At 35.3% G+C, this 25,567-nt stretch overlaps 2 protein-coding genes across 2 annotated transcripts; one reads left to right on the top strand and one right to left on the bottom strand.

The window, feature by feature from the left end:
* Positions 1-4,220: 4,220 nt before the first annotated feature.
* ywhabl (tyrosine 3-monooxygenase/tryptophan 5-monooxygenase activation protein, beta polypeptide like) lies at positions 4,221-17,297 on the top strand. Its single transcript, XM_048152641.1, has 6 exons — positions 4,221-4,378; positions 6,330-6,635; positions 11,870-11,993; positions 15,241-15,404; positions 15,539-15,634; positions 16,219-17,297. Exons 2-6 carry the CDS (start codon positions 6,342-6,344, stop codon positions 16,276-16,278), a joined length of 738 nt encoding a protein of 245 aa, XP_048008598.1. The 5' UTR covers positions 4,221-4,378; positions 6,330-6,341; the 3' UTR covers positions 16,279-17,297.
* A 1,029-nt stretch (positions 17,298-18,326) lies between these two features.
* On the bottom strand, positions 18,327-21,156 carry negaly6 (neuromast-expressed gpi-anchored lymphocyte antigen 6). The gene is made up of 5 exons (XM_048211557.1): positions 21,001-21,156; positions 20,534-20,647; positions 20,295-20,444; positions 20,050-20,160; positions 18,327-18,541 (listed from the first exon to the last, which is right to left on the bottom strand). The coding sequence occupies exons 1-5, from the start codon at positions 21,047-21,049 to the stop codon at positions 18,327-18,329; spliced, it is 639 nt and encodes a 212-aa protein (XP_048067514.1). The 5' UTR covers positions 21,050-21,156.
* Positions 21,157-25,567: the final 4,411 nt, after the last annotated feature.

The raw sequence follows: 25,567 nt of genomic DNA, 5'->3' as shown, positions 1-25,567 counted from the left end.
TTCTACAATAATGCAATCCCAGTGGTTTGTTTCTTCCTCCGTGGTTTTGTCTTTAAACCTATTAAGGCAGGTGTGCGTGCGTTTCTTCTTCTTTTTTTATGTATTGTTTAAATATTATATGTATTTATTATAATGTATAGACCTATATCAACTGTTTTTAATTACATAATAATCGTTTAAAAATAATTTAAAAAAAATATTACAAATGAATACAGGCCTATTGCATTAATAAACCACACACAATAAATTAAATATATTATACAATTGAAGAGTTCATTTGCAAAAACAGACGTTTAACGTTTTGTTTTGTTTTTGTTTGTTTTTATTGTGCATTCCAAGTAACGTTAATATCAATCAGCATGTAAGACGTATGGTGTACAAGCACGTGCAGAAGTCGAAATTATAAATCCTCGATCACTTTTAGTCAGCTTTGACGAAAGAAATTTCCCTCAGCTAGCGCGTCTTTTTGAAGTGACTAGCAGCCTTGTCACCTGACCTGAATACTGCGCGCTGATTCGCTAAAACGGACTTATCGGTTTCTGTCTATGGTTTTTGTACCCAAACAACAAGTGCGATTGTCGGTTTCTGCTGTGTAACTCGCGATGCCTTTCTGGCAAAACGTATTTAGGGTTCAGAACGTGCTATTTGTGTAAAAAAACGCACAGCAGTTAGTTCATTTTTTTTTTAGCCTATTGCTTGTTAATGTATATATGACAACACGCTGTTTCTTTCAAAGTTTCTTTCTCCCTCTTCAGTGCTTTACTGCTGTTTATTTTCAAATGTACTTACTTTATTTTCGTCCCAGTTGCGTTTTCTTTATTAACACGTAGTATTAGTTTCCTCTCCCCTAATTATGCAAACCGACCGTGATATGTTTTCTTTCTTGCACAACGTATTTATGCATTTTATCTCATTGGTCAGTCTCTCTTAAAAGTTCCTTTTTACATTTTCGTCAAGTGCACTATTATTTGTAACTTTAACCTCGTTTCAATCAAAAAGCTTCCTCTCTTCTTCGGGAAAGCTGATATATGAGCACAAGGAGGCTTGATAATAATAAGCCAGTTTAGATCACGTGATGCATTTCTCAGAATTATTCAGTCAGGGCCAGTGAATGATGTTCTTTATCATCAAATGGTTTTGGTGAAGCAATATACCAGTGTAGTGCACTTAAACTCTGGTTCCAATTGTAGTAGAATTTATTGGTCAGTAGTCGGCACTATTGCACCTACCCATTATTTCAATACTAATTAGATTAAAATAGCTTACAAATATTGTACATTAGGTTTTTGTGTCATTTATCCTTGCTATGATTGATAGCAGCCTTATATATAACTATACCTCAAGAAGTTTACAGCAATAATTCATGGGATGTCAGGTTATGACAGAACCACTAAAGCAGATTCTGTCTGTTCAAACTTAAAAAGTGACAAAACGGATTGAATGAGAAATTCAAAATAATTAAAAAGCTGTTGTTTTCATGTGTGGTTTACAATCAGTGCTTTATATAACCTAGAAATGCATATTTGCATATGAAGCAAAAAGTCTTAAGCATGTAAAATGAATTAATGACTAATTAATAAATGAGTAATTTTCATTCTGTTCTAAGTTCATATTATGGAATTTTTGGCTGTCTATTTGACCCCCTTCTTCTTCTTTGAATTCAAGCATGAAAATGTTGCAAAACATCATCCTTATTGATAAAATAGACTTTTATGTTCTGCTAATTTGGAAATTTGAGTAAAGGAATAAAGAATGATGAATTTCTTTGAACCAATACACCACATTCTTTTCTTGATATCAGTGATGTACTGGAAGCCTCTTTGCCTGAAAGTGCCACATTTAGCAATATGATGGAACTGCTTTAAATCTGCAGTAGCTACTACTTATTGTCATACAGCACAGCATTTAAATATAGTTGACAAATAACGTGCCCATTAACAATTTTTTTCAATTTCAATATTGTTAAAATGCATGCAAAAGTATATTTTAGTACATGCAGTAACTGTTACCATTTCTTTTAAGCTTTTTAATTATCTTATATTGCAGACAATTCACTTAAATTGTTCTGCTGTGTAACAAATGAATTAAAAAGTGCAAATATTCCATGTGTAACTCCTCCTATGTTCGAATTGCCACTCTCTAAGCGGGTCTACCAGCATGGGAGTCGGGTGCTCTAACAAGGAGGCTAAAGACCACAGTCCCTAAGGCAATTGCTATCACCTCTTGAGATCAGGGGAGTGAGGTTTTACACACACAGCTCTTACCGGCCAACGTCCGTTACACTCACCCCCCTAAACCTCATTCCCATCCGGGTCTTGGCACCAATGTAGCCTTGCGTAGCCAGATTTTCAGACTGACGGCAGAAGGTCTGGACTCTATCGCAGCTTTCATTGGCCAAGGACCGCCCAAGAGGATGTTTGACTGACATGTAACATTATTATAAAACTTAAAGGCCCTAATTTAACTAAGGCCTAATCCTGGCTTAGGCTAAGCCCTGTTTGTAAAATGTTTTATATCTAAGAATGATCATCAGTAACATATTTAACTTAAATACTTAAAAACTTTTTGTTCTGTGGTGTCAGATGCCTTTGTATCACTGTCATCAAGATGTTATATCATAAGCACAGGGTAAAATACTTTTGAGTAAACTATGTGTTTGACAGTGGCAAGCCTATTCTTCTTGGAAAAGACATCTACACACCCTTTGTAAAGACTTTGAGTGGCACTTTGTCTGATTCACTAACATTGTTCTCTGCATAGTTTTCTCTTTTTAGTTCACTGACATAACCATAGCAGCATCAAACGAAGTCACAGCTTAAATGAGTGACAGTCACATTATTTTGAACTGTCATGCTCCGAGTGCTGTACTGGGGTGTGGCTTTAAGGACACTGAAAAACCTGCCCTACTTGCCACACAACAAACTCTGTAATCACTGCTCACATTGGAGTGAAACTGCAGTTGCATTTGGTAGCAGCACCCATACACTCACTGGTTGCACAAGTGCTTTGGTCTCACCGTGGACTTAACTTGCACCAATAATGCAGAGTTTTGCCCTGAAATAGGTTACTGAATGCATATCTGATGGGAGGACATGTGACAATGTAGAAAATAGACTCATTCCCAATGGAAACAAACTGGAGTAGTGCAAAAATAGCTCCTCTTCTACCAAGCAAGCTGTGTATGGCCTGTGTTCTAATTTTACTTGTGATAGGCTCTACACAGTCCCGATTTCATGTTTTTCCACAAGAATATAAATCATTTCAACTGCCTAGTTGCAAATACACACACACACACACGTTCATTTTTGTGAATTGTGGGGACATTCCATAGGCGTAATGGTTTTTATACCGTACAAACCGTATTTTCTATCCCCCTGCACTACCCCTACCCCTAAACCTACCCATCACAGGAAACTGTGCACATTTTTACTTTCTCACAAAAACTCATTCTGTATGATTTATAAGCCTTTTGAAAAGTGGAGACATGAGGTAATGTCCTCATAAGTCACCCTCTCCTTGTAATATCTATGTCATTATACACATTTGTGTCCTGATATGTCACAAAATGCGCGCACACACACACACACATTATATATATATATATATATATATATATATATATATATATATATATATATATATATATAGGCTATATATATATATATATATATATATATATATACTTATAGCCTATATATATCTTCAATTAATGCCACAGCACAAAATTATAAAGTTTGTATAACAAAGAAGTTGCAATAGCCTTTTCCCCCCAATTGTGACATTTCTCTGAGAAAGATGGCTTCTCAGACATTTAATAGCCTATTTATTCTACATTTTTAATAATACAAATAAAGGCAATGAAATATGTGAGTGCTCTCATTATGCAAAATGCATATGCAAAGCAATGTTCACAATTGCCATTCATAAGCTATCCAACCATCTTACTCGTGCACACTTGTAAATAGGGGTCAAACTGACATAACATGATACTACGCAGCTAAATTAGTATATTTTACGTTCTTTTCGGAGTTACAAGTCACATTATAATGACGGAACATAACCTAAACTGATAAACATTGGTGGTATAATTTATAGAAAGAGAAAGGCCGATGACATGGAGCGATGGAAGGAAAAGTGGAGGGAAAATGGTGCACCACTGAATCACGAACTGGCTCTCGTCTCGTGCAATCACAGACAACTTGAAGTCAGCCGTCGCCTTGGTTACCTTTGACGTCACATGGCCCAGCCTTGTCTCGGCTCCTGGGGCTGGTCTGATTGGAGGGAAACCCCGTGGATTAGCTCGACCGCCCGTGAGAATCAGCTGTGAGCCGCGGTTAGCTTAGCTCCGACAGGACCATCGTTATTTCCCGACACTCAGGTAAGAGAATATGCTATATCGGCATAAATGCCTGGCGTGTTGGTCCTGTATTCATTGTTGTATTGTTTGTGATGAGAAATGAGGTGTAAATGGCGATGGACGATACAAGGCACAAGACTGAGTTGCTGATGCTAACGTGCTGAAAATGAACAATAAGCCTTTGCTTGGCAGATCTAGGCCGCCCCTTTTTGTTTCTTCCTCTTGGTGTGTTATCTGGTGTGGACGGGCTTACAGTTAAAATGAATCCCTAAAATGTTACGTTTTATGGTTTATATCTTAGTATGATCATCAGTAACAGGTTTCTATATGCGTCCTTGTGTAAAATACTGTTTCAGTGCATTTTTTTGGTGCTGAAACAAGCCGAAGCCTTACACATGTCTGTGTTCTCAGTTCTGCCTCTGTTAATTCAATCAACTGTACTTAGTCCTGCCATGTTAACACATTAAATTGTACGTAGTAAATATACTTATTTATCTTCGACTATTTCGGGATAATTTTAGGCGAGCTTTCAACATGCATCTAGTAATCGAGAGACCCGCCAGACAAACGGCGCCGTCCATTTGCTTAATCAGCCTTACCTCCACATAGATAGAGATTGTTGAAATGATTGAAACACAATGACGGTTTTTTGACATTACAGATAGCAGCGGGTTTCTTTGCTGAGGTCAGTCGGCCATGAAGATGGGCAGGGCAGACCTGTCTTCATCATATGGCTTAGCCAACAAGCTAACATGGTTTTATCACGAAGGCTGCGATAAATGATGTTACTATGACATTTTAGCTTGATACATTTACCATACTGAGTACTTGAAGGGGCATCGCTATTGCTTGTGTGCATTTCTCAATGAAATAGGCGTAATAAACAAGTCACAAACCTCTAGTATGGTGTTGCTGGTTAAGCTTTGTGTAGTCAGCAAGTCACTGAAAGCGACAGCGACGTATATTTTGGTCCCTTGCAACTTCAAAAGGGATAGTTAACCCAAAATTGTCATCATTCGCTTAACATTGTTTCAGACGGACGGACTGACAGCTTCAGTCGCCATTGACGAATATTGTATTTTTTTTTCTCCATACAATGGAAGTGAATGGTGATTGAGGCTGTCTTTCTGCCAAGCATTTCACAAAATAATGGAAGTCGTACGGGTTTGGAACAGAATGAGGTCTAGTAAATGATGACAGCATGTTCTTTTTTTGGTGAACTATCCCTTTAAGACATAATATGTAAAGCGCGTGAATGGGTAGCTATGGGAATTGGGCGTGGTTGTCGAGAACAGCACATCCGCATATTTCTTCGCACTGTAATGCGACCCTGGAGGGCAAATACTTATGGCCTAACTTTTTTTAAGCTGTGTGCAGGAATGGCACATAGAATTTTTTTTAATCAGATCTTTGGATGTTTGCAAAATGCTTTGTGGTTCGTCTAAATCCTAAAAAAAGTATTGTAGATTTTATGTGTTGTATAATGCATGAAAACAGTATATTAGGCATGTTATACAACATATTAAGCAATTGATTATATATATGCACGGTCAGTAGTGGCAACAGCATTTGGGTATCCTGTTGCCTGTGGCAAACTAATTGATTCCCTGCTATGGAGTTTTTCAGCACTTCCGCAAGGGTGATTGTCCAGATTATTTAGTTTCTATTCTCAGTAGTGGATTTTGCATCAATAATCAATCAATAATCAGACAGATGACACCACTTGAACATCCAAAGGAAGACTAATCAAGCAAACTGGTGAAATATTAAAGTGCATAGATTGTTTTTCTTTTGGATTATTCTTATTCTTATGGATTAAGTTAAGTTCAAGTTCATTCATTACAGTAGATGTGATTTGGTTGAAAGGAACATTTTCACGTCTCACTTGAAACCTTTGAGGGTGGAGTTGTAATTAACCTGTTACACCTAAAATAATTTAGATTGAGTGTCTGATTGAACTATTTCTCTTCAGCACTGAGCAGCCATGGACAAGAGCGAGCTAGTGCAAAAAGCCAAGCTGGCCGAGCAGGCAGAGCGCTATGATGACATGGCAGCCGCTATGAAGGCTGTCACCGAGGGTGACATTGAACTGTCCAACGAGGAACGCAACCTGCTATCGGTGGCTTACAAGAATGTGGTGGGTGCCCGCCGCTCCTCCTGGAGAGTGGTCTCCAGCATCGAGCAGAAGACGGAGGGCAGCGATAAAAAGCAGCAAATGGTCAAGGAATATCGGGAAAAGATCGAGAAGGAGTTGAAGGAGATCTGCAATGACGTACTGGTAAGAGTCTTACAATTGAGATAATCCCAATCTTTTGGATTGCATATCTTACATTCTGACCCAGGGATACACACACTATACACTCCTTTGCTCTTGTCCCTGTTTCTTTATTCCAAGTGCCGGTGGGTAACGTAGGTTGATAATCCTGCTTGCGTTAATTACTCATCATGAGCAAGGCCCTCTTTCAGCCAAGCCTATTAGTCCAGGCCTGATCTCATTTGTTCCAGCGCATGCACAGGTGTCCTTTGCCTGGGACAGTTATTGTAGCCCTCCTTGGATAATGACAGATTTAAGGGGTCAGGGTCTATTTAACCTCAGATTCAGTTTTCAGCCTGTAGTTTAATGTAAATTCATGACTTTCTGAAACATTCAGGTAATAAAATGCTCAAACAAACTCTATTAAAATCACTGGACTACATAAAAAGATTTGACAAGACGTTTCAGTGTCCATTTAAACACCATCCTCAGTTATGAAAACACAGAAAGTAACTCTGGCAAATATACACCTATTATAGTCACATGATTAGCACACATGTAGAAGTCACATGACTGCTAAGTTAACCACATAGTATGCACATGGAGCACACTGATCTCTCCATACAGCGCCGTGGCATCGTTTCAAAAACAGCATTATAGGCGTGGGACAAGATGATGTCTCAAACCCCCTCCTCTATTCAATGAGGGACGCTCCACCTTCACATGAATCACTTCCTTTACACTTCTTTCAAACCTACTCTGTCCAGAAACCTCATCTCTAAAAGTAATTGACTCATAATTATGAGTCAGTTATTTGTATGTAGTCCAGTGCTTTTAATAAAGAGTTTGTGTGAACAAGTAGTTTAATATAGATTTGACTTTACAGAATTAACATTGAATAGACTCTTTGTATCCTTGCCTTACATTTATTTTTACTTAAAAACAACATGTTTTCATCCGAAATGTATGCTTGTGTCATTTAAGAAAAATTAGAGGTCAAACAAGCTATAGCATTTTCCATGATACAGTCTCTGGCTGGTCCAATGCCTGTAAACCAGTGTACTTTAAATTTGAGGCGGTACACAGATAGTGAGCTCATAAAAAAAGCTGTAATGATATGAATATATGTTAAAATGTTTCTCTAAATTTAAAGTCAGTGAAACAATGGTCAGAGCGAATAAAATGTATGAAGAAATGGATCATGAAAAGTTGTCCTTTTCATCCCAAAATGGAGTCAGACTTAATGTACTGAGTAATGAAGTGGCTAAATATCTATTGGTTAGTGGGTTAGTAATATGATGGTAACTTAAGTAAATTATATATTGCTCATCTGTTTTTTTGGCAGTAGTGCCAAAAGACTGGTGAATTGAACCTGTGGCAAACCAGTGAGGGATTTGTTACTAGTACATAACAGAAGATATGAATTTTAAGTTCACTTCAGCTCAGTAAGCCATTAGACAAGTCCCCTGAGTAACATGCTCATTCTAAGGATTCGGCCAAAGTGAGAGAGGCAGCTTAATTAGCTTTTAGCAGCTGCTTGGGTGGGAGAGAAGAAGCTATGTAATGAGGTGTGGGAAGTGAAGAGGCCTCCAGAGAGCATGAGGACGGCTGAACTCCGCAATGTGGCTGTGGACCAAACATGGGCACAGCAGAATGCTTTGACTACAGCTGCTTGTAGAAGTAGGGACTTTTTGTTTGGACAATATTTGTTTTCTTATCTGTCTTCATCACCAGATCCTGGTGAAGATGAGCACAAATCACAGGAGAATAAGGGTTTTGGCCAGGCTGTTTGAAGGGAGGGAATGAATTGACTTTGTGTGCACATAGCATGAAAGTGGCTGAAGGCCACAGGGCTCTGTGTTACCATACAGGTTGAGTCACCTCTAATCCCATAATGACAGCAGCTGAGCTCCTGTTTTTGGGCCACTGACCTGTAGCTCTCCACATTACAGCCAAATGGACTTTTTACCTTCACCACTTCTGCATTTAGGAGAATGAAACGAGACTATGATGTCATGTGAATTCCTACGTATTATGTAACCTAATGTTGCCTTTAGTTCTTTAAAGTCCTTACACCATGTCCTAACCAGGCATGATGGGACATGATTTCAGTGGCAAATGTTTTTTTTCTTCCCACAAGAAAAGCAAAAGTGCTGTGCAATGCAACAAAATCAAAGCCAATCAGAAAAGTGTATAAACGTGTACCTCTCTGCTTCACACTCACAATGCACAACACATGCCTTTTTATTTCCTTGAGTTTTCTCCAGATGACATCATTTCATGTGGAAGGAAGAATTTGTTATATAATATTTAATTTTTCTGAATGTACTCATTTAGTCTGTTGTTCCTATGTTTAAACCAAGTAAATCCAAATTTAGTTTTAAGGTTTTTATGAAAAATGTATCTATTTTCTATTGAATCTATTTATTTATTTATTTTAACTACACCTCTCTCTCCATGAATATAGTCATAGAAGCTGGCTTGGTGTTAAAAAAAAGAAAGAAAAGAAAGTTCCCATGTAAAAAAAAAAAAAAAAAAAAAAAAAAATAGTGTCACTTTGTGTTGCACCTGATTAGGACTTTCAGAGAAGTTACCATTCCATTTCAGAGAAGTTACCATTGCATGTGCAAATGTTATGAGAAGAGGTTGACCGATTGATCGGTTTTGCGATTAATCGGCACCGTTAACGTTTGCTGTAACAATCTGTTATCTGCAAAAATCCATACCAATAGTTTGTCCGTGTTGCGTCCATTGCTAGAGCTGCTGAGCTGCTTGGAATGTTATGTTTGTTTTCATTCAGTATTCATTTTAAAAACTTTCAGTTGATTAATCTGTTATTGGCCAGTGCAGTCCAACCTAGTTATCATTATCTGTAAAATACACTATCTGTTGACCTCTAGTTATGAGGGCTAAATTGTAATAATTATTGCTCCTCAGTTAAAGCTGCAATATTAAATAAAAATAATATCAAAATCACAATATGGATTTGTGTGATTACCAAATCGCAAAGTCTTCTAATTAATTAAAAATATTACTGCTTAACTAAATATCCCTGCTTATTAATATTAAGGTAATTACCAGACATGTTTAGGTATTGGGTAGGATGTAGAATATGGTCTTGCCGAATAAGGCATTAATATGTGCTTTATAAGCACTAATAAACACTAATATCCTAGTAATATGCGTGCTATTAAGCAACAAGTTCATAGTGAGAATTGGCCCTTTAGCTAAAGTGTTACCCTGTGTTCTTGCATATGATCTGTCAAAATAAAAGTTTGATGGTTAAACGTTTTAAAATAAAGAAATTGATACTTAATAAATATTAGTATTGTAACTTTATGATTGTAATGTAAAATAATTTTTTTTTTTACTTTATTTATTTTAATTTATTTATTTTAAACAGTGAAATGTTACAATAGTAATATTTATTTATAGCGTTGAACCAATACAAGTATCGGTATCTGGCCCAATACTGCGCTCATGTACTCGTACTCGTACTCAATAAAATGCTCCGATACCAAAAACCGATGCCACACAGCATGTATTGTGTTTGTGTCCTCTGTCCAGACAAAAAAAACATTGACAACCGCAGAAACAGTTAGCATAATGTTCACTCATAGCTGCTGTTCGCGAGTTGATAAAACATGCGGAGTGGATTCAGCGCACAGCGGCACAGATGGGCAAGCTTGTTGAGCGCATCCGTTTTACAGAAATTGCTGGAAAGTTTGTAGTTTGGTCGGATATGTCAATAGCAAAGAAAGTAAAATGAGGAACATATTAAGGTACTAACGTTAACTGACGGTAAAGAGAGAATGAACAGTGAAAGTAACAAAAGCTCTAAAATTACCTGGCATAATTAGGCATGAAAATAACTGAAGGAAATATCTATTTGCTAAACGAATTAAGCCAACTAATTTGATTCACATTTTTTGGTTTCTCTAACCAATATTTTTAAAAATTACACATGCAGTGAATAAACAGGTGTCGGTATTTGACTCTTTCTGAAAAAAGGAGTATCGGTGCATCCCTATTTATATATCTATTTTTATTTTATGGTTTCAAAGTGTGTGAGCTATGCTTTATACATCACTACACTATTGACAATAGACAATGGACCTTTTTTCCCCCCAAAACATTTCACTGAAATTTCGCCAGTAGGAGCACTCATTCAAAAGATTTACATTTGTGCCATTTAATATGGAAGAGGAAGTGAGTGACTTTTGGCAGATAAGTCACTGTCTACACATCAAATAAAAAAATCTAACTGCTCAGCTGACACAAGCCGCCGTGATCTCTCATCCTCATGTCTCGACTTGAGAAAAATTATGGGTTGGTGTTTATGCATAATTGGGTATATGTCAGGATAAAGAGCTACATAATACAATGATGCTCTGATGCTATGCATTGCTTCCCACCATTGAAAGCACAAGTAGGTCATTGGTTCATCAGTGACATGTGACTTAACAAGGTTAAATGATTTGGAAAGCCTAAACGGTTCTTCTGGTTATGGAGATCTCTGATTCTTTTGAATCTAAAAAGTACTATAATTTTGACATTTGATGTAATCAAGGTCACAAAACAATGAGATCCTTAAACATAAACAGTATTTAAAAGAATAACCTTGACAATCAATTAAATCCAATAAAATTTCCTTCATCATTAAGGTGTTTTGTTAGGGCATCATTGGAGAGTTTATGGATACTTGTATTGCAGTGATGACCCTGCGGTTCTGTTCAGGGTGGCAACAATCAGGCCAGTCGTATTGCGAACAAGCCCAGCAAGCTCAATGACCTAGATCCACAAGCACTAGCTCACACGGCATAGTCAATTTTCCCGTTCTCCCCTTCCCCCCTCCCTGCAATAGTAAGTCTCGGAAGCATCTGTGAAACTGCAGTCCTGCCACAAGCCTTCGGGCCTCTGTCACTCCTGAAGGCGATCCAAGGTTGTTGTTGTTTTAAAGGGCCTAGAATGCTGAAATTCTAGAAACCACATTGTTGGGACTAAGTGATCATTTACTGAAAATGGCATCCCGGTACTGGACACATTTTGCTATGATAGGTTTCACCTGGGCCTCTTTTCGCAACAGCATGTCGTCAAACGTGTTTTGCAGAACTCTATCTTATCTGTTCATCTCTTTACTATGGTTGACTTTTGTTCTACTCGGGACAACTTCCCCCTTCACTTCAGACATGCTGATAACAGGACGTGAAACCGTTTGACAAACCGCTAATATTGTTTTTCCGTTTTGTCTGTCATAGGTTCTTCTGGACAAGTATCTCATCCCCAAGGCGACCCCGGCTGAAAGTAAAGTCTTCTATCTGAAAATGAAAGGCGATTACTATCGTTACTTAGCGGAGGTGGCTCTGGGAGAGGAGAAAAACTGTAAGCCATTCTGTTAAGTCTATCCTCAATTTTGCAGGCATAGTTTACTAAAAGGGTTCATCAAAAATTCGTTATTTACTTAACCAGATGTCATTTCAAATCTGTATGACTACTTCTGTGGAACACTAAAAAAGATAAATTGGGTTATATATATATATATATATATATATATATATATATATATATATATATATATATATATATATATATATATATATATATATATATATATATATATATATATTTTTTTTTTTTTTTCCATCCATACAGTGAAAGTCAATGGAAGTCCAGTGGTTGTGTCATTAGTCCAGAAAATAGATTCTTTTGTGTTCAATGAAATGCTAGATTATCTTTTAAGTTTTGCAGTGAGTTTAGTTGATTAAAATTTACTAGGTGGGCTAGCACCTCTTGGAGCTCCTTATATCATTAAATCCTGTTAACAATGTCAGATGACGTTAGCTAGTTAATCGTGTAGGCGTTTGAACAATGCTGCATGGCTCTCAAAGCTGCGGTAGTGACTAGTCTCCACCACATGCCCATGAACATACTAACTTCTGCTAAAAATGTAGCGTTTCCGCAAACCGTTGACACGAAGCCAAGCTTGAGAGGAAGTAAGGGGGTGGAAATCTCTAAAGAGGATCTGTTTTGGGGGTGTTGAGCAGTTGTGGGCCATTCATAAACTTTGGCTCACACAATGAATAATTCAGTAGTAATTATATCACATTTTTGGCTCAAAATATACTACCGTTCGAATTTTTTTTTTTTGAAAAATGAAAACTTTAATTTAGCAAGCATGCATTAATTTGTTAAAAAGTGAAAGTATTTTACTTCGTTACCAAAAAAATAGATTTTAAATAAATGCTGTTCTTTTGAAATTTTTTAATTCAAGATCCCTGAAAAAGCATCACAACCGTATTCAACATATTATTGTAAGATGATAATAATAAGAAATGTTTCTTGACAATCAGCATATAAGATTGAATTCTAAACGATCATGTTATTTTTAAATTGTATGTATTTCACAATATTACTGTTTTACTGTATTTTTGATCAAATAAATGCAGACTTGGTGAGCAAAGAAATAAATAAATATATATATATATATATATATAAAACCTTACTGACCTGAAACTTTTGAATAATAGTGTAGGTAAATGTCACCGACCCCAATTTTTTTTTTCGATAGTAGTACACTAATTACCAGACATCATATTATCTTACTTTGTTCACAAGCTGGTTCTATTTAGAGCAGATTCTATATAAACCTTAAAATGTTGGCTCTCCATTGTCTGTCATGGTAGAGTCATAAAGGAACAGGGCCGCAGTGTGCATAACAGGAAGACCCTTATGGCTGCCTTCCTGTGCCAGGAGGTTGACAAACTCTCAGGGCGTAGGATTCAGTTATGGGGAAGAGAGAGAGAAAATAAAATAAAAGGAGGGTCTTTAGGTCCAAAGAGGAAATGGTTAGTGGTCTGATTTCCTTCCTTCATTGGAACAGGTGCGGACATGTGAGTCCATCCACCTTACTGAATGAATGAGAGCCTGTGAATGGGTGGAGCTCCAGTACTGCTTCACAGCTTGTCAGATTCCTGTTCCATCTTAAGAAGGAAATGGAATATAATTCCCTTTGTTGTTGGTTTTTTTTTTTTTTTATTATTCTTTTGTTTGGGAGTCTCACTGACAAGATCTACAGGATTGGTTCACTTTCAAATGAAAATGACCCCAAGCTTTACTCACCCTCAAGCCTTCCTAGGTGTATATGACTTTCTTCTTTCTGATTAACACAATCGGAGAAATATTAATAAATATCTTGACGCATCCGATCTTTATAATGACAGTAATGCGCCACCAAACGAGTATGAGCTGAAGAAAGTGTCTCCATCCACATCCATCCATCATAAATATATTCAATGTGGCTGTAAAAAAATGTGTGTAAAAAAAAAAAAATCCATATTTAACAAGTTATTAAGTAAAATATTTAGCTTCCGCCAGACTGCCTTCCGTATTCTTCAAAAAATGTACGCTGTACGTCCTACGCCTTCCCTATTCAACTTACGGAACTGACGCGACGCCAGTTCTGTTTTTTCTGTAAGTTGAATACGGAAGGCGGTCTGGCGGAAGCTACGTATTTTACTTCATAACTTGTTAAGCTTGGATATTTTTTTTTTACACAACCGCATCGCTTCGCTTCAGAAGGCCTTTATTAACCCTCCGAAGCCGTGTGGAATAAGTTTATAATGGATGGATGTGGATGGAGACACTTTCTTCAGCTCATACTCGTTTGGTGACGCATTACTGCCATTATAAAGCTTGGATGCGTCAGGATATTTATTAATATTTCTCCGATTGCCTTCTTCAGAAAGAAGAAAGTCATATACACCTACGATGGCTTGAGGGTGAACTAATCCTTTAATATAACTCAACAATAATAATAAAAAAAAGTTAACACTTAACAGTATTAATAGGTCTGAGTGAGGAAAAATTGAAAGTTCATACATTATTCAAACAGTGTGAAATCATATACCTAGTTCTATGTTATAAACACAGTCTGAAGATCTCGAGGTTTATAAGGAGCTTTGTGTCCACTAGCAGCAGAGACGATCAAAACGGTTAAGTCATGGGCAGCACATGCTAAAAGTAGGACAAAGACTTGCCTTTTGCAGAGGGAATGGATCTAAAAATGCATTGTTTATTCATAACCTGAAAGCCACATTTAAAATGGCTGATTGCAAAATTATTTGTGATTGATTTAAATAATTATATAATTAAAATGATCATTTTAAACTGTTTTTGTTTGGACTATCAGAATAGCTAACAAATGACAGTTAGAATATTGAATCTTATTATTTTTTAAATCCCTTAGTGCAAAGCTTTGTAACACACTTTATTACTTAATCACACCAACTTCAAAGTTTGTTCTGTAACGCCCTCTAGTGGAAAAATGTAATTTCACTGGTTTAGGGCAGGAAATGTTCATGTCGACTGAAAATACTTTTTCCTCTGTTGCTATAATTGTTAATTTTTCATTGTTCAAATATTTAAATATTCAATTCAAAATCAAATATTTATTATATTATTTGCATGATTATGAATGTGATTGATTTCAAGTTTTTATTGAGATACAAACATTGCAAACACAATATTACCAGTTAAGCTGTTTATTCTTTAAGCCGAAACAGTTTTTTTAATGGTCAAATCCTGAATACATGCAACTGCATTCATACACTTTTCCTCTTTGCATCTCCAGCTATCATTGCCAATTCACAGGAGGCCTACAGGGATGCCTTCGAAATCAGCAAGGCGGAGATGCAGCCCACACACCCCATTCGTCTGGGCCTTGCGCTCAACTTCTCTGTATTTTACTACGAGATTCTCAACTCGCCCGAGCAGGCCTGCAAGCTTGCCAAAACGGTAAGATTAACGCACACCCACAAGCACACAGGCTAATGAGCAAAAATATTAGTGTTACCAACAATTATATTGTGAATACAAAATATACTCGTATGTATCACTCGTCTTGTTTTTGGTTAATCTTTTTCTCCCAGGCTTTTGATGAGGCCATTGCAGAGCTTGATTCACTGAATGAAGAATCGTACAAAGACAGCACATTGATCATGCAGCTACTGCGGGACAACTTGACAGTGAGTTATCTTTAGTAGCAGGTTAAATTAAAATAATATATGTTATGTTAATTTCAGTCCAATTATTAAATGTATTACTGAGGGCCATAGGTGTGTTATGTGATATATAATATTATGCAATGTTTATATAATGTTTTACTTATCGGCCATAATAATGTAAATGTCTTTGAATTATGTTCATTAGTTAAAAAAAAAATAAAAAATTAATTGCACATCAGTATTTGCTTTTTTATTTTATAGGGACAGTATTAAAAACAAATTTGGCTTTAGACTTGACTATAAATAAATATAAAAAAAATTTAAAAACATAAATTTAGCCTAAGACAATAAGTAAATATTAAAAATAATAAATAGAAACGATTATAAATGACAAAGTACACATTTTTCTTATTTCTACTAGATATTAATATATTATTGTTAAAAGTAGCAAGTTGCCGTCAAATTTATATAACTTGTATCAAATTTTATTTTAAATAATTTATTCAGTATTTTATTGAATGGACAACCCTACTTTACATTCTCTTAATAGAAGCAGGTGTTTTAAGTGCTCATGACTAACTAGTCTCCTCTCCTCCATTTTTCAGCTGTGGACTTCAGATAACCAGGGCGACGGCGAAGACACCGAGGAGGGCCGGGAAAACTGAGTCTCGCTCCGTCCATCCTTCCCGTTATTCACCTGCCATCGTTCCAGCTCACCATCAACACTGAGACCACCTCATCGTCGACTTCTGTCTCTTTTAGTTCTTTTACTCTCGCGCCTTCCTTGCTTTCTTCCTTCCATGTCATTGTGGGTTTTTTTCTAAGGATTTGTGTAACGGGAGGTGGGTGGGAGGGGTTAAATAGGGGCGGGTGGGCGTTGGGATGCGGTTGGGATGGGGGACTGGGAGGGGGATGAGGTTTGTCTGCTGTTAACCTTGTTTTCTCTATGGGGAGCTCTAGGTTTTCGCATTAGCGTGGAAGAATGCGGGTGAGGGCAAGTTCTCAGCTCATGCAAAGTTGCAAGTCAAACCCTTTTGTTATTCGTATACTGTATGTAAATCTCTGTCAAGGAGTCTGTGCATTTGTCATGGTCATTATGTACACCTGCAGTTTAGCGTCTGCATTATAAACAGCCCTTGTCTTCGAGTAGAGGTGGGGATAGCAGTGCTAGTCTTTAGCTAGGAAAGAAGCAACGGCAGCGTCACACGTCAAATAGTGAGCTGCTCGCTCGCACGTCATGTAAAATGATGGGCAAAAAAAGGTTACATTCCATTTATTGTCACTTTCAAGTTTCTTATTCCAGGAATTTGGTGTCCTGCAAATGGCATTTACTTCTTCTCTGTTAATTACGAGGTATAGAGGACCCTAAGAACAAAGAGCACATAAGCTTGATACTGTTACCGTATGACTGTACAAGCAGCGCAGTAGGAAATACTAGTGTGGTTAAAATTTCCAATAATGGTTTATTTTGTTTTTCCTTTTTCCATTCATTTCTTTTGATACTTGCCTAATTTGCATGTGGCTATGAAGTAGTTAATATGGGGAGGAAAGGGAGTACTGTCGGGCTGGCTAGCTTTGTGTCATGTCTCTGGAATTTTCATACAGAACACCCAAGCATAAATGTTATTTGGAGGGAAAATATGTAATTTCATGTAAGTGGATTAAAAAAAATAATTTAACACAATGTTTTTACTATGTGGTGTTTTTTTTTTTTTTTTCTGACCGAATTAAGATTTGTATTCAAATTAAGAGGAATGCATTCTTTGCATGCTAAAATCTAAATTTAACCTAAAAATAATCTTCAGGCCAAATAGTTTAAGAAATGCGGTTGACTTGCCATACTGCTGATCAAAAGTTTGGGGTCAGTAAGATTGTATTTTAAAATAAAATATAACATTTTTTATTCAGCAAGGATGCATTAAATTGATAAAAAGTGACAGTCTTTGTTACAAAAAAAAATAATAATAAAAAAATCACTAAAAATAAAAACTGCTGAAAATTCAGCTTTGTCATTATAGGAATAAATTAAATTAACTCTTTTCTAATTTATTTAAAATGTAATTGTAATAATCCATAATATTACTGTTTATACTGTATTTTTGATTGAATAACATTGGAAAATCTCACCCAAAGTGTTGAAAGACAGTGTGTGTGCGTATATATTAATATAAGCAAAAGCCCCAAAAAAGAGGTATAACACTAAGATGTTTTGAGATAATCAGATTTCATTTCCTTTGTCCAAGACAGAGACCCAAGGCGTAAAAAATGTGTGCAACAATATATTAGTGTATTGAAACTTGATTCCATTTAGAAAATCTACACCCTCTTGAAAGGAAAATATCACTGTTACACACCAGTTTCTGAGGAACAGGTTCTAACCAAAGATGTGCTAATTAAAAATATATATATCAGAAAAGCACAATAAAGTTACTGGCCATTGTTTGAACATTTTTATAGCTGTTTTTGTGAATATTGCAAGAGAGCCAAAACATGTCTAAATGAAAATTTCAGTAGGCTATATACAAAAAGAACTTATAATAATAACACCAACACTCACAAATCCCATACATGTTAGGATCGGGCATTAACGACATATATTTAGATTAGCATTTGTAATTAACTGTTATAACCAACATATAAGATTGTTGGTTGTATTTTTTTTATTTATTAGTAGAATTAAGGCCTCAAAGAGTATCATGACACAACTGAAAGCTCAAAATGTCATCTGTATGATGGCATACATCAGAAGCCCCAGCTGAAACCAGCGGCTCGGATTGACGGATTGAGCGCTGTTACAGAGATGTCCTTCACAGCAGTTCAGGTCCACCGATGATGAACTGGACTGGCCGATCTGGGTGGGCAGGTCACCCCTACAGAAACTTAAGGTTGCACATCCTTTCATTATCAGCGTCTGTCCATCAGTATTGACTGTTGAAAAAACGATTGGAAAAATTAAGGGCATTAAAGAGTATCACACGGTTATTTTGTTACTTTAAGAAGAATCAATGTTGTGTTATAATCAATCCTGTCAACAACAATGACACAAAAGAGTCTTATTTGGGACAGTGAGCCTTTGAAAAATAAAGTTTCATTGCCTGCAGTGGTGAGCAGAGGCAACATTCTCCTATGACATGTCGATTATGTCAGAAATACCCTTCAGCTCATATTATATCTCATATTTAACCAACTTTTAAAAAAAAAAAAAAACAATCTAACCTTAGTTGTCTAATGCAGTCTGATATGCACTACCTTTCAAAATTTTGGGGTTAAGATTTTGCTAATGTTTTTTAAAGAACTGATCAAAAATACAATAAAATAGAATATTGTGAAATAGTAAAATTTAAAATAACTTTTCAGTTTTAATATTTAAATTTTCACAAGATCATTCAGAAAGCTTTGATTTGGTGCTCAAGAATCATTTCATTCATGGCTAAAAAATGTGCTCCTTAATTTTTGTAAAAACTGATCATTTTTCTTTCAGGATTCTTGAATTGGAAGTTCAAATACACACACACACACACACACACACACACACATATATATATATATATATATATATATATATATATATATATATATATATATATGTGTGTGTGTGTGTGTGTGTGTGTGTGTGTGTGTGTGTGTATTTGAACTTCCAATATATATATATATAAATAAATAATTATTTATTGTTAAATATTTTCTTTATAACAGTGAAATGAGTTCAGTTAACTCAGTCCCATTTCTGCACTTTAAGTTTGACTTTGGAAATATTATAAATATTAAAGGGTTAGTTCACCCAAAAATGAAAATTCTGTCATTTATTACTTACCCTCATGCCGTTCCACACCCGTAAGACCTTCAACATCCATTAAGGTACTAAAAACATATTTAAATCAGTTCATGTGAGTACAGTGGTTCAATATTAATATTATAAAGTGACGAGAATATTTTTGGAGCGCCAAAAAAACAAAATAACGACTTATCAAAACTGCTTCATGAAGCATCGGAGCATAAATGAATCAGTGTGTCGAATCATGATTCAGATCGCGTGTCAAACTGCCAACGGATGAAATCACGTGACTTTGGCGCTCCGAACAGCAGATTCGATACACTGATTCATTTGTGCTCTGAATCTTCCTGAAGCAGTGTTTTGAAATCGGCCATCACTAAATAAATCGTTATTTAGTTTTTTTGGCGCTCCAAAAATATTCTCGTCGCTTTATAATATTAATATTGAACCACTGTACTCACATGAACTGATTTAAATATGTTTTTAGTACCTTTATGGATCTTGAGAGAGGAAGTGTCCATTGCTCCCTATGAGGGTAAGTAATAAATGACAGAATTTTCATTTTTGGGTGAACTAACCCTTTAAAAATTCAATAGAGCTTTGTTTACTCAGTCTGTGACTGTTTTCTCACTATACTCTCTTGTCTTGTGTTTTATCTTACCTGTTGCCTTGATACAATGATCTTCATCATTAGCACAAGGTAAAGTTGATGAGCAGTCTTCTCCATTGCAGGTGTAGCAATCCATTCCATTTGGGATACTTTTGGGTGGTTCTATGAAATATGCAAATTAAAGCAACAAAATATGCTGTACTCCATTGGAAGTCATGTCTGATATGAATTCTTTGAATGAAGTATGTATATTTTCTTGTCAAATAATAATATTGTTCTTGTTGTGTTAAACGTACCTGGTTCGCTTTGGTTATTATTGCACAGGTTAGTGCCGCAGCACTGATTGTTTATGAATATTTGAGTAATTCCAAAGTTTACAGAGGCAGTCCCGCATTGTCGAGCTGCAGAGCAGTTCTTCATAACCATGTCAGCCAATTTGTTGTTTCCTACAGTTTACAATGGACAAATTTTTAAAACACAAAAGAGAAGATACACTGAATTTCAGTTAAAATATTCAGTCTGCTACAAAACTTACCTGTGTACGATGTGGTTTTCATGGTCCCACACTGACCCACAGGACACTCCACTTTAGTTTCAGTGCATTTAGTTGATGTCTCAGGAATGCACTGATAGCAGGTTAAGGCATTTACTGAAATTGAACAAGTCTAAATAAATCTTTAAGCACTGCAATTATAAAAAATAAATAAACATTTAAAAATAAAATGCTCTTTTAGAAAAGTCTGGTCAAAGCATATCATTTCGGAAAATATGGTATAATGCAAAGTGAATCTTAAAGAAATACATTATTGATATTTATGTCTACTACATTGATTTAGTTCAGTAACCCTTAATTTCATCTATAAAGTCCCTGTTTTAAAAAAGTTCTCACATATTGCAGGACAGCAAAGCCTATGAAAGATTATTACACATAGTACTAAATACTAAAGTGTGTATGTGTGTGTGTGTGTGTGTGTGTGTGTGTGTAAAAAATCCACCAATTACCTTTGTAGAAAAGTGTACTCATGAGAATACAGAGGACAGACAGTGCCATTTTGAGAGCTCAGACTGAGATAAGAAGGGAGGGACAGGAGACTACATCCCTCAGAAACATGAAACATGCTGAAACTGATACTGTACCTCAAAAAAAAAAAAAAAAAAAAAAGTGTTAATAATAAGTGTTGCCAACGTGTATACAAAGATAAAGTTCCTACAGTGAATCTGAAGTCTTGAAACATGTTGGTTTATTGATAGATACTGGTATGATAATGTATATAGTATGTGTGTGAGGGAGAGATAGAGAGAATGGCTGTTTTTATGGGTTATTTTATGTTTTTAATATATAGGATAGTAGAGAATAACAGGAAAGAAGTGGGAGAAAAGAAGGGAATATGATCATGGTGTGACTCATCCGTCCCTGTGGGAAAAGCCTATGCTCTATACCTGCACTGAGTATAATGTTAGTGTGTTGTAGTAATATGGTCCGCAGCTTGTCATTTTTACCGACTGTAGAAATGAGGTAATATTAACTGAAAATGGATGCTGGTATAAGGGGCAGTATTGTGTAAACAAAAAAGATTATTGTACATATTGTTAAATTTAATATGCCATTAAACAAAACATGTAAGCAGCGTAAGTTTTGATCAGAACAATCATCACAAATACAATTCTGTCTAGTACAGGATATATATGTATATATGTGCAGCAACCTTTTGGATTTCCTTTAGCCAAAACAATATTCATTATTGTTCTTTTTTTCTTTCTTTCTTTCTTTCTTTCTTTCTTTCTTTCTTTCTTTCTTTCTTTCTTTCTTTCTTTCTTTCTTTCTTTCTTTCTTTCTTTCTTTTAATATAATTAAACCTGGTTGAGAACTAAGGCACTACAGCATAAATCCTCATCACCATTTTACTGTTTTTGAATGAAAACTATTAAAAATATGAAATATTTATCTTCTCTTCTACACCTGTAGCAGGCCTGCATTTAATTATTTCTTTATTAAATAATGCTACTAATAATGCTAATTTCATAGCAGTTTATGGTAGCCTAATATAGAAATAAAAACTACAAGGACTAACATTGGCAGAGTCAAACAAATCCATAAGCTTCTCAAGTCTTTCTACAGATTATTCCTTTTTTTTTTTCTTTTTTTTTTAATGGAAATGATCACACTGTTGTGTTGCTGTGTGGCCGGTTTTAGATCCTGAAGCGTTTCTTTTTTTCGGTATTGTTTTTTTTTTTTTTTTTTTAATTTCAAACATTCAAGGAAAATTCTTTGTCATGATGTGACCGCTTTAAAATCTTTTTACAATAATTTATTTTAGCTCCATACAATTCCAGAATTTGTATGAAACTATAGGCAGGGATGGGCAGTATTTCAGATACATGTATTTAAAATACATATTTGAAATACAAAATACTATTTTGTATTTTGTATTTTAAAGCCTTTGGAAAAAATCAAATGTAATTTGTATTTAAATACATTTAAGATGAGTATTTTTGTATTTTCAAAATACTCAAAATACTTTGAGACCGACAGTCAACCTCTTTATCAGGGTGTTGTTTTCATGCATCAACTAGTTCAGAACAGATACACACACATATATGATATAAATTGTGAATCGATGGAACTTTTTCTAAATCATTTACATAGATAGGACTTTGCGCTTTCTCTTTAGCTTTGAGCAGTTGAAGCCTTGTTTATACTTTCGCAATTCGCATGGCTCTACGCCATGAACCTGCTTACTGCGCACGCTCCTCAGAAAACCTACGAGGCTTTTATGCTTGACGTGCTCTCCGTTGTATAATTCTGTGAAACGACAGAGGGCGACTCTGAGTAATTGTTCTCCAAACCACCAAAAAGCAGCGATGAGAGGAAGTAGTTTGCCGAATAATTTGTCAAACACCTCTTATACTATATGTCAAACACTCGTCTCATGAGAAGCTTGTGAATAAATGGATTTCTTCACATGTAAACTGATTAGGTTGTGGGTCATTTTGACGACACATTAGGGGTGTGATGAGATCTCGTGAGACTAAAATGTGACGAGATTTCTCGTCGAGGCAAAAAGTAGTCTCGTGATGTTGCCATGACAGAGCGTTAGGATGATTAGGAAAGAATATGCCACCGCTACGTTTACATTACGCCTCCACTGTCGTTTTGCTTTGTATTTAAATAAAAAACATTTAATTCAGTTGGATAACGGTCGCCGCCACTCCATATTCACAGAGTATGGGCGATCGCTGAAAGTGAAAGTAAACGTGAGCGCGCATTCAAACGCGTTTTCAATACCCCGCATTTTGAAAGCGGCTCCCTGATGAATACAAATATATCTCAATATTAAAACTATTTTAGGCCGGGCAGTGTAGTTGTAACCATCTCTTAGCTCTGTATCAAAGAAAAATTTGGTCTTATTTGCACTTTGAATATTGAGAGAGTGCGATTATGGTTACACTTATTGTAAAGTGTTACTATAAAAATGAATAGCAGTTTTCTCTTAATCTTATTAAGCACAAACAATAGTTTCAATTGTTAACATTATTTAATGCACTGTGAACTATCATGAACTAACAATGAATGACTATTTGTATTAACTAACATAAAGATTGATAAATACTGGAGCAAATATATTGCACATTGTTAGTTGATGTTGGTTAATACATTAATGTTAATAAATGAGACCTTATTGTAAAGTGTTACCATTTTTATTTTTACTGTTTTCTATTTCTATGATCAGTTTGTGGAAAGGAGTTCAGTTAGGAGGTCAAAAGTTGTAGAAGCTCAAAAATCATGTACAGTAAGGTCTGAAGAGACTGAAATCATACAGAAGAGAAGTCAGTTCGTTGAGTTTGTGGCAAAACCTTTTACAGTACTTGAGTATTGTTGTCTTTTACTGCATATGATAATTCATACTCAGAAAGTAGAACTGAAATGACATTCATTACAAGATGATTAGTTAAAACATTTCAAATACACCTGCAGAATATTTTTCCTAGTCATGTATTTCACCATTGAGGATTTCTTAAAAATAGTGAGTAAAAATCTTGTCTTGTCTCGTCTCGTGAACTCAATCTTGAGTCTCGTCTCGTCACACCCCTACGACACGTGAAAAAGTTTTTTAGTACACTTCTTAAACCCTAACCAAATAATCAAGTTAAACCCAGTAAACTTGAAATTGTGACTTGTGACATTAGAACAAAACATATTAATATGATACCATATGTATAACACTAAATTGAACAATACTGTTATATATGTTTTTTAATTCATTAATTATTTTATTTCAATTAACCATTGTATTAAACACCGACCATTACTTTATTCATTATTTCTGCTATGCAGGCTCATTTTGTAAATGTAATCATTTTAAATTTTACAAACATGGTGCTTTATGAAAATGTAACTGGACACATTTCCAAATTATGATTGTGTTTACCCATCTATGCAAATGTTTGTTTATGTAGAGACGAAATAATTAGGTTAATCATTGTCTGTCTCCATCAGTTTAGTGTAGTGATTGTGTGCATTTGTGATGACAATGATGAAAGATACACTACACTTTTAGTTTTATTGTTCACCAAAAAAAGTGCCAAATGATTTCTAATTATGTAATTAGAAACAAATAAACTTTACATTAAATAAATATAAAAGTTACTATACTACTTGCGTAAAAAAAAAAGCATCAAAAGAGTTTGAAATTCAGTTTTTGCTATGGTATCAAAACTGATATTGATAATTGTGAAACCATGCCATATATTGTTACTGTAAAGTAAAATTAAGATTTTGGTCATATCACCCATCCCTATTCTTTGCTATATAGCAGAAAAGGATCCCACAGTTTTACAGTTTTTTTTAGTAGTGTTCACCATAAGTAATAGACTACATTGTAACCTTGTCAGAAGTAAGTATATAAATGGCTGCTATTTTGCACTACATAAGTTTATTTGTAATTACCAGCAAGGAAGCAAGCACTTAAGAAAGAGAGAGAGAGAGAATGACAGAGAGAGCATAAATGAGGTAAGGAATTAAAAGTCAGTAGGCCTATGTAGTTTCTTAATTCACTGTGACTATTTATAATTAGCTTAACAAATTATATATAACATTCAGTGTCTAAACATTCAGTTTTTTTGTAGTTTTTTATTTTCTACAGGGCAGGGGAAGGGAAGAGGTATATAAAATTAAAACGAAAGTTTCTAAGTAGTCTAAATGCTTTTTGACATTCAGAATAGGCCCAGATAGATTTCAGCCTAATAGGGATACCTGCACTGATTCTTCACTTTCACATGTATTTTGTGTATTTTCAAAATACAAAATACTGTATTTGTATTTAAATACATTTTCCCACACAGTATTTTGTATTTGTATTTAAATACATTTTTCCACACAGTATTTTGTATTTGTATTTTAAATACATTTCCATGTATTTATGCCCATCTCTGACTATAGGTTGGCTTAGTAGTTTCCCCCTAATAACAGCAAGCCTATAATAGCTTACGGTAGATGTTATGAAACTGTTACAAAAGATATATATAAAGATATCTATAAAGAAATACAAGAACAGTCTGGAGAGTAGGG

This window comes from Megalobrama amblycephala, linkage group LG13, assembly GCF_018812025.1.
Source record: "Megalobrama amblycephala isolate DHTTF-2021 linkage group LG13, ASM1881202v1, whole genome shotgun sequence".
Lineage (NCBI taxonomy): Eukaryota > Metazoa > Chordata > Actinopteri > Cypriniformes > Xenocyprididae > Megalobrama > Megalobrama amblycephala.
This window is presented reverse-complemented; position numbering and strand designations above follow the sequence as displayed.

Coding starts and splice junctions, on each gene's coding strand:
- ywhabl (XM_048152641.1), top strand. CDS start 6,342: ATGGACAAGAGCGAGCTAGTGCAAAAAGCCAAGCTGGCCGAGCAGGCA. Junction 6,636..11,869: donor AGATCTGCAATGACGTACTG/GTAAGAGTCTTA, acceptor TGTCTGTCATAG/GTTCTTCTGGACAAGTATCT. Junction 15,635..16,218: donor TACTGCGGGACAACTTGACA/GTGAGTTATCTT, acceptor TCCATTTTTCAG/CTGTGGACTTCAGATAACCA.
- negaly6 (XM_048211557.1), bottom strand. CDS start 21,049: ATGGCACTGTCTGTCCTCTGTATTCTCATGAGTACACTTTTCTACAAA. Junction 20,648..21,000: donor GAGTACACTTTTCTACAAAG/GTAATTGGTGGA, acceptor GTTCAATTTCAG/TAAATGCCTTAACCTGCTAT. Junction 18,542..20,049: donor TCATTGTATCAAGGCAACAG/GTAAGATAAAAC, acceptor TTTTTTCAACAG/TCAATACTGATGGACAGACG.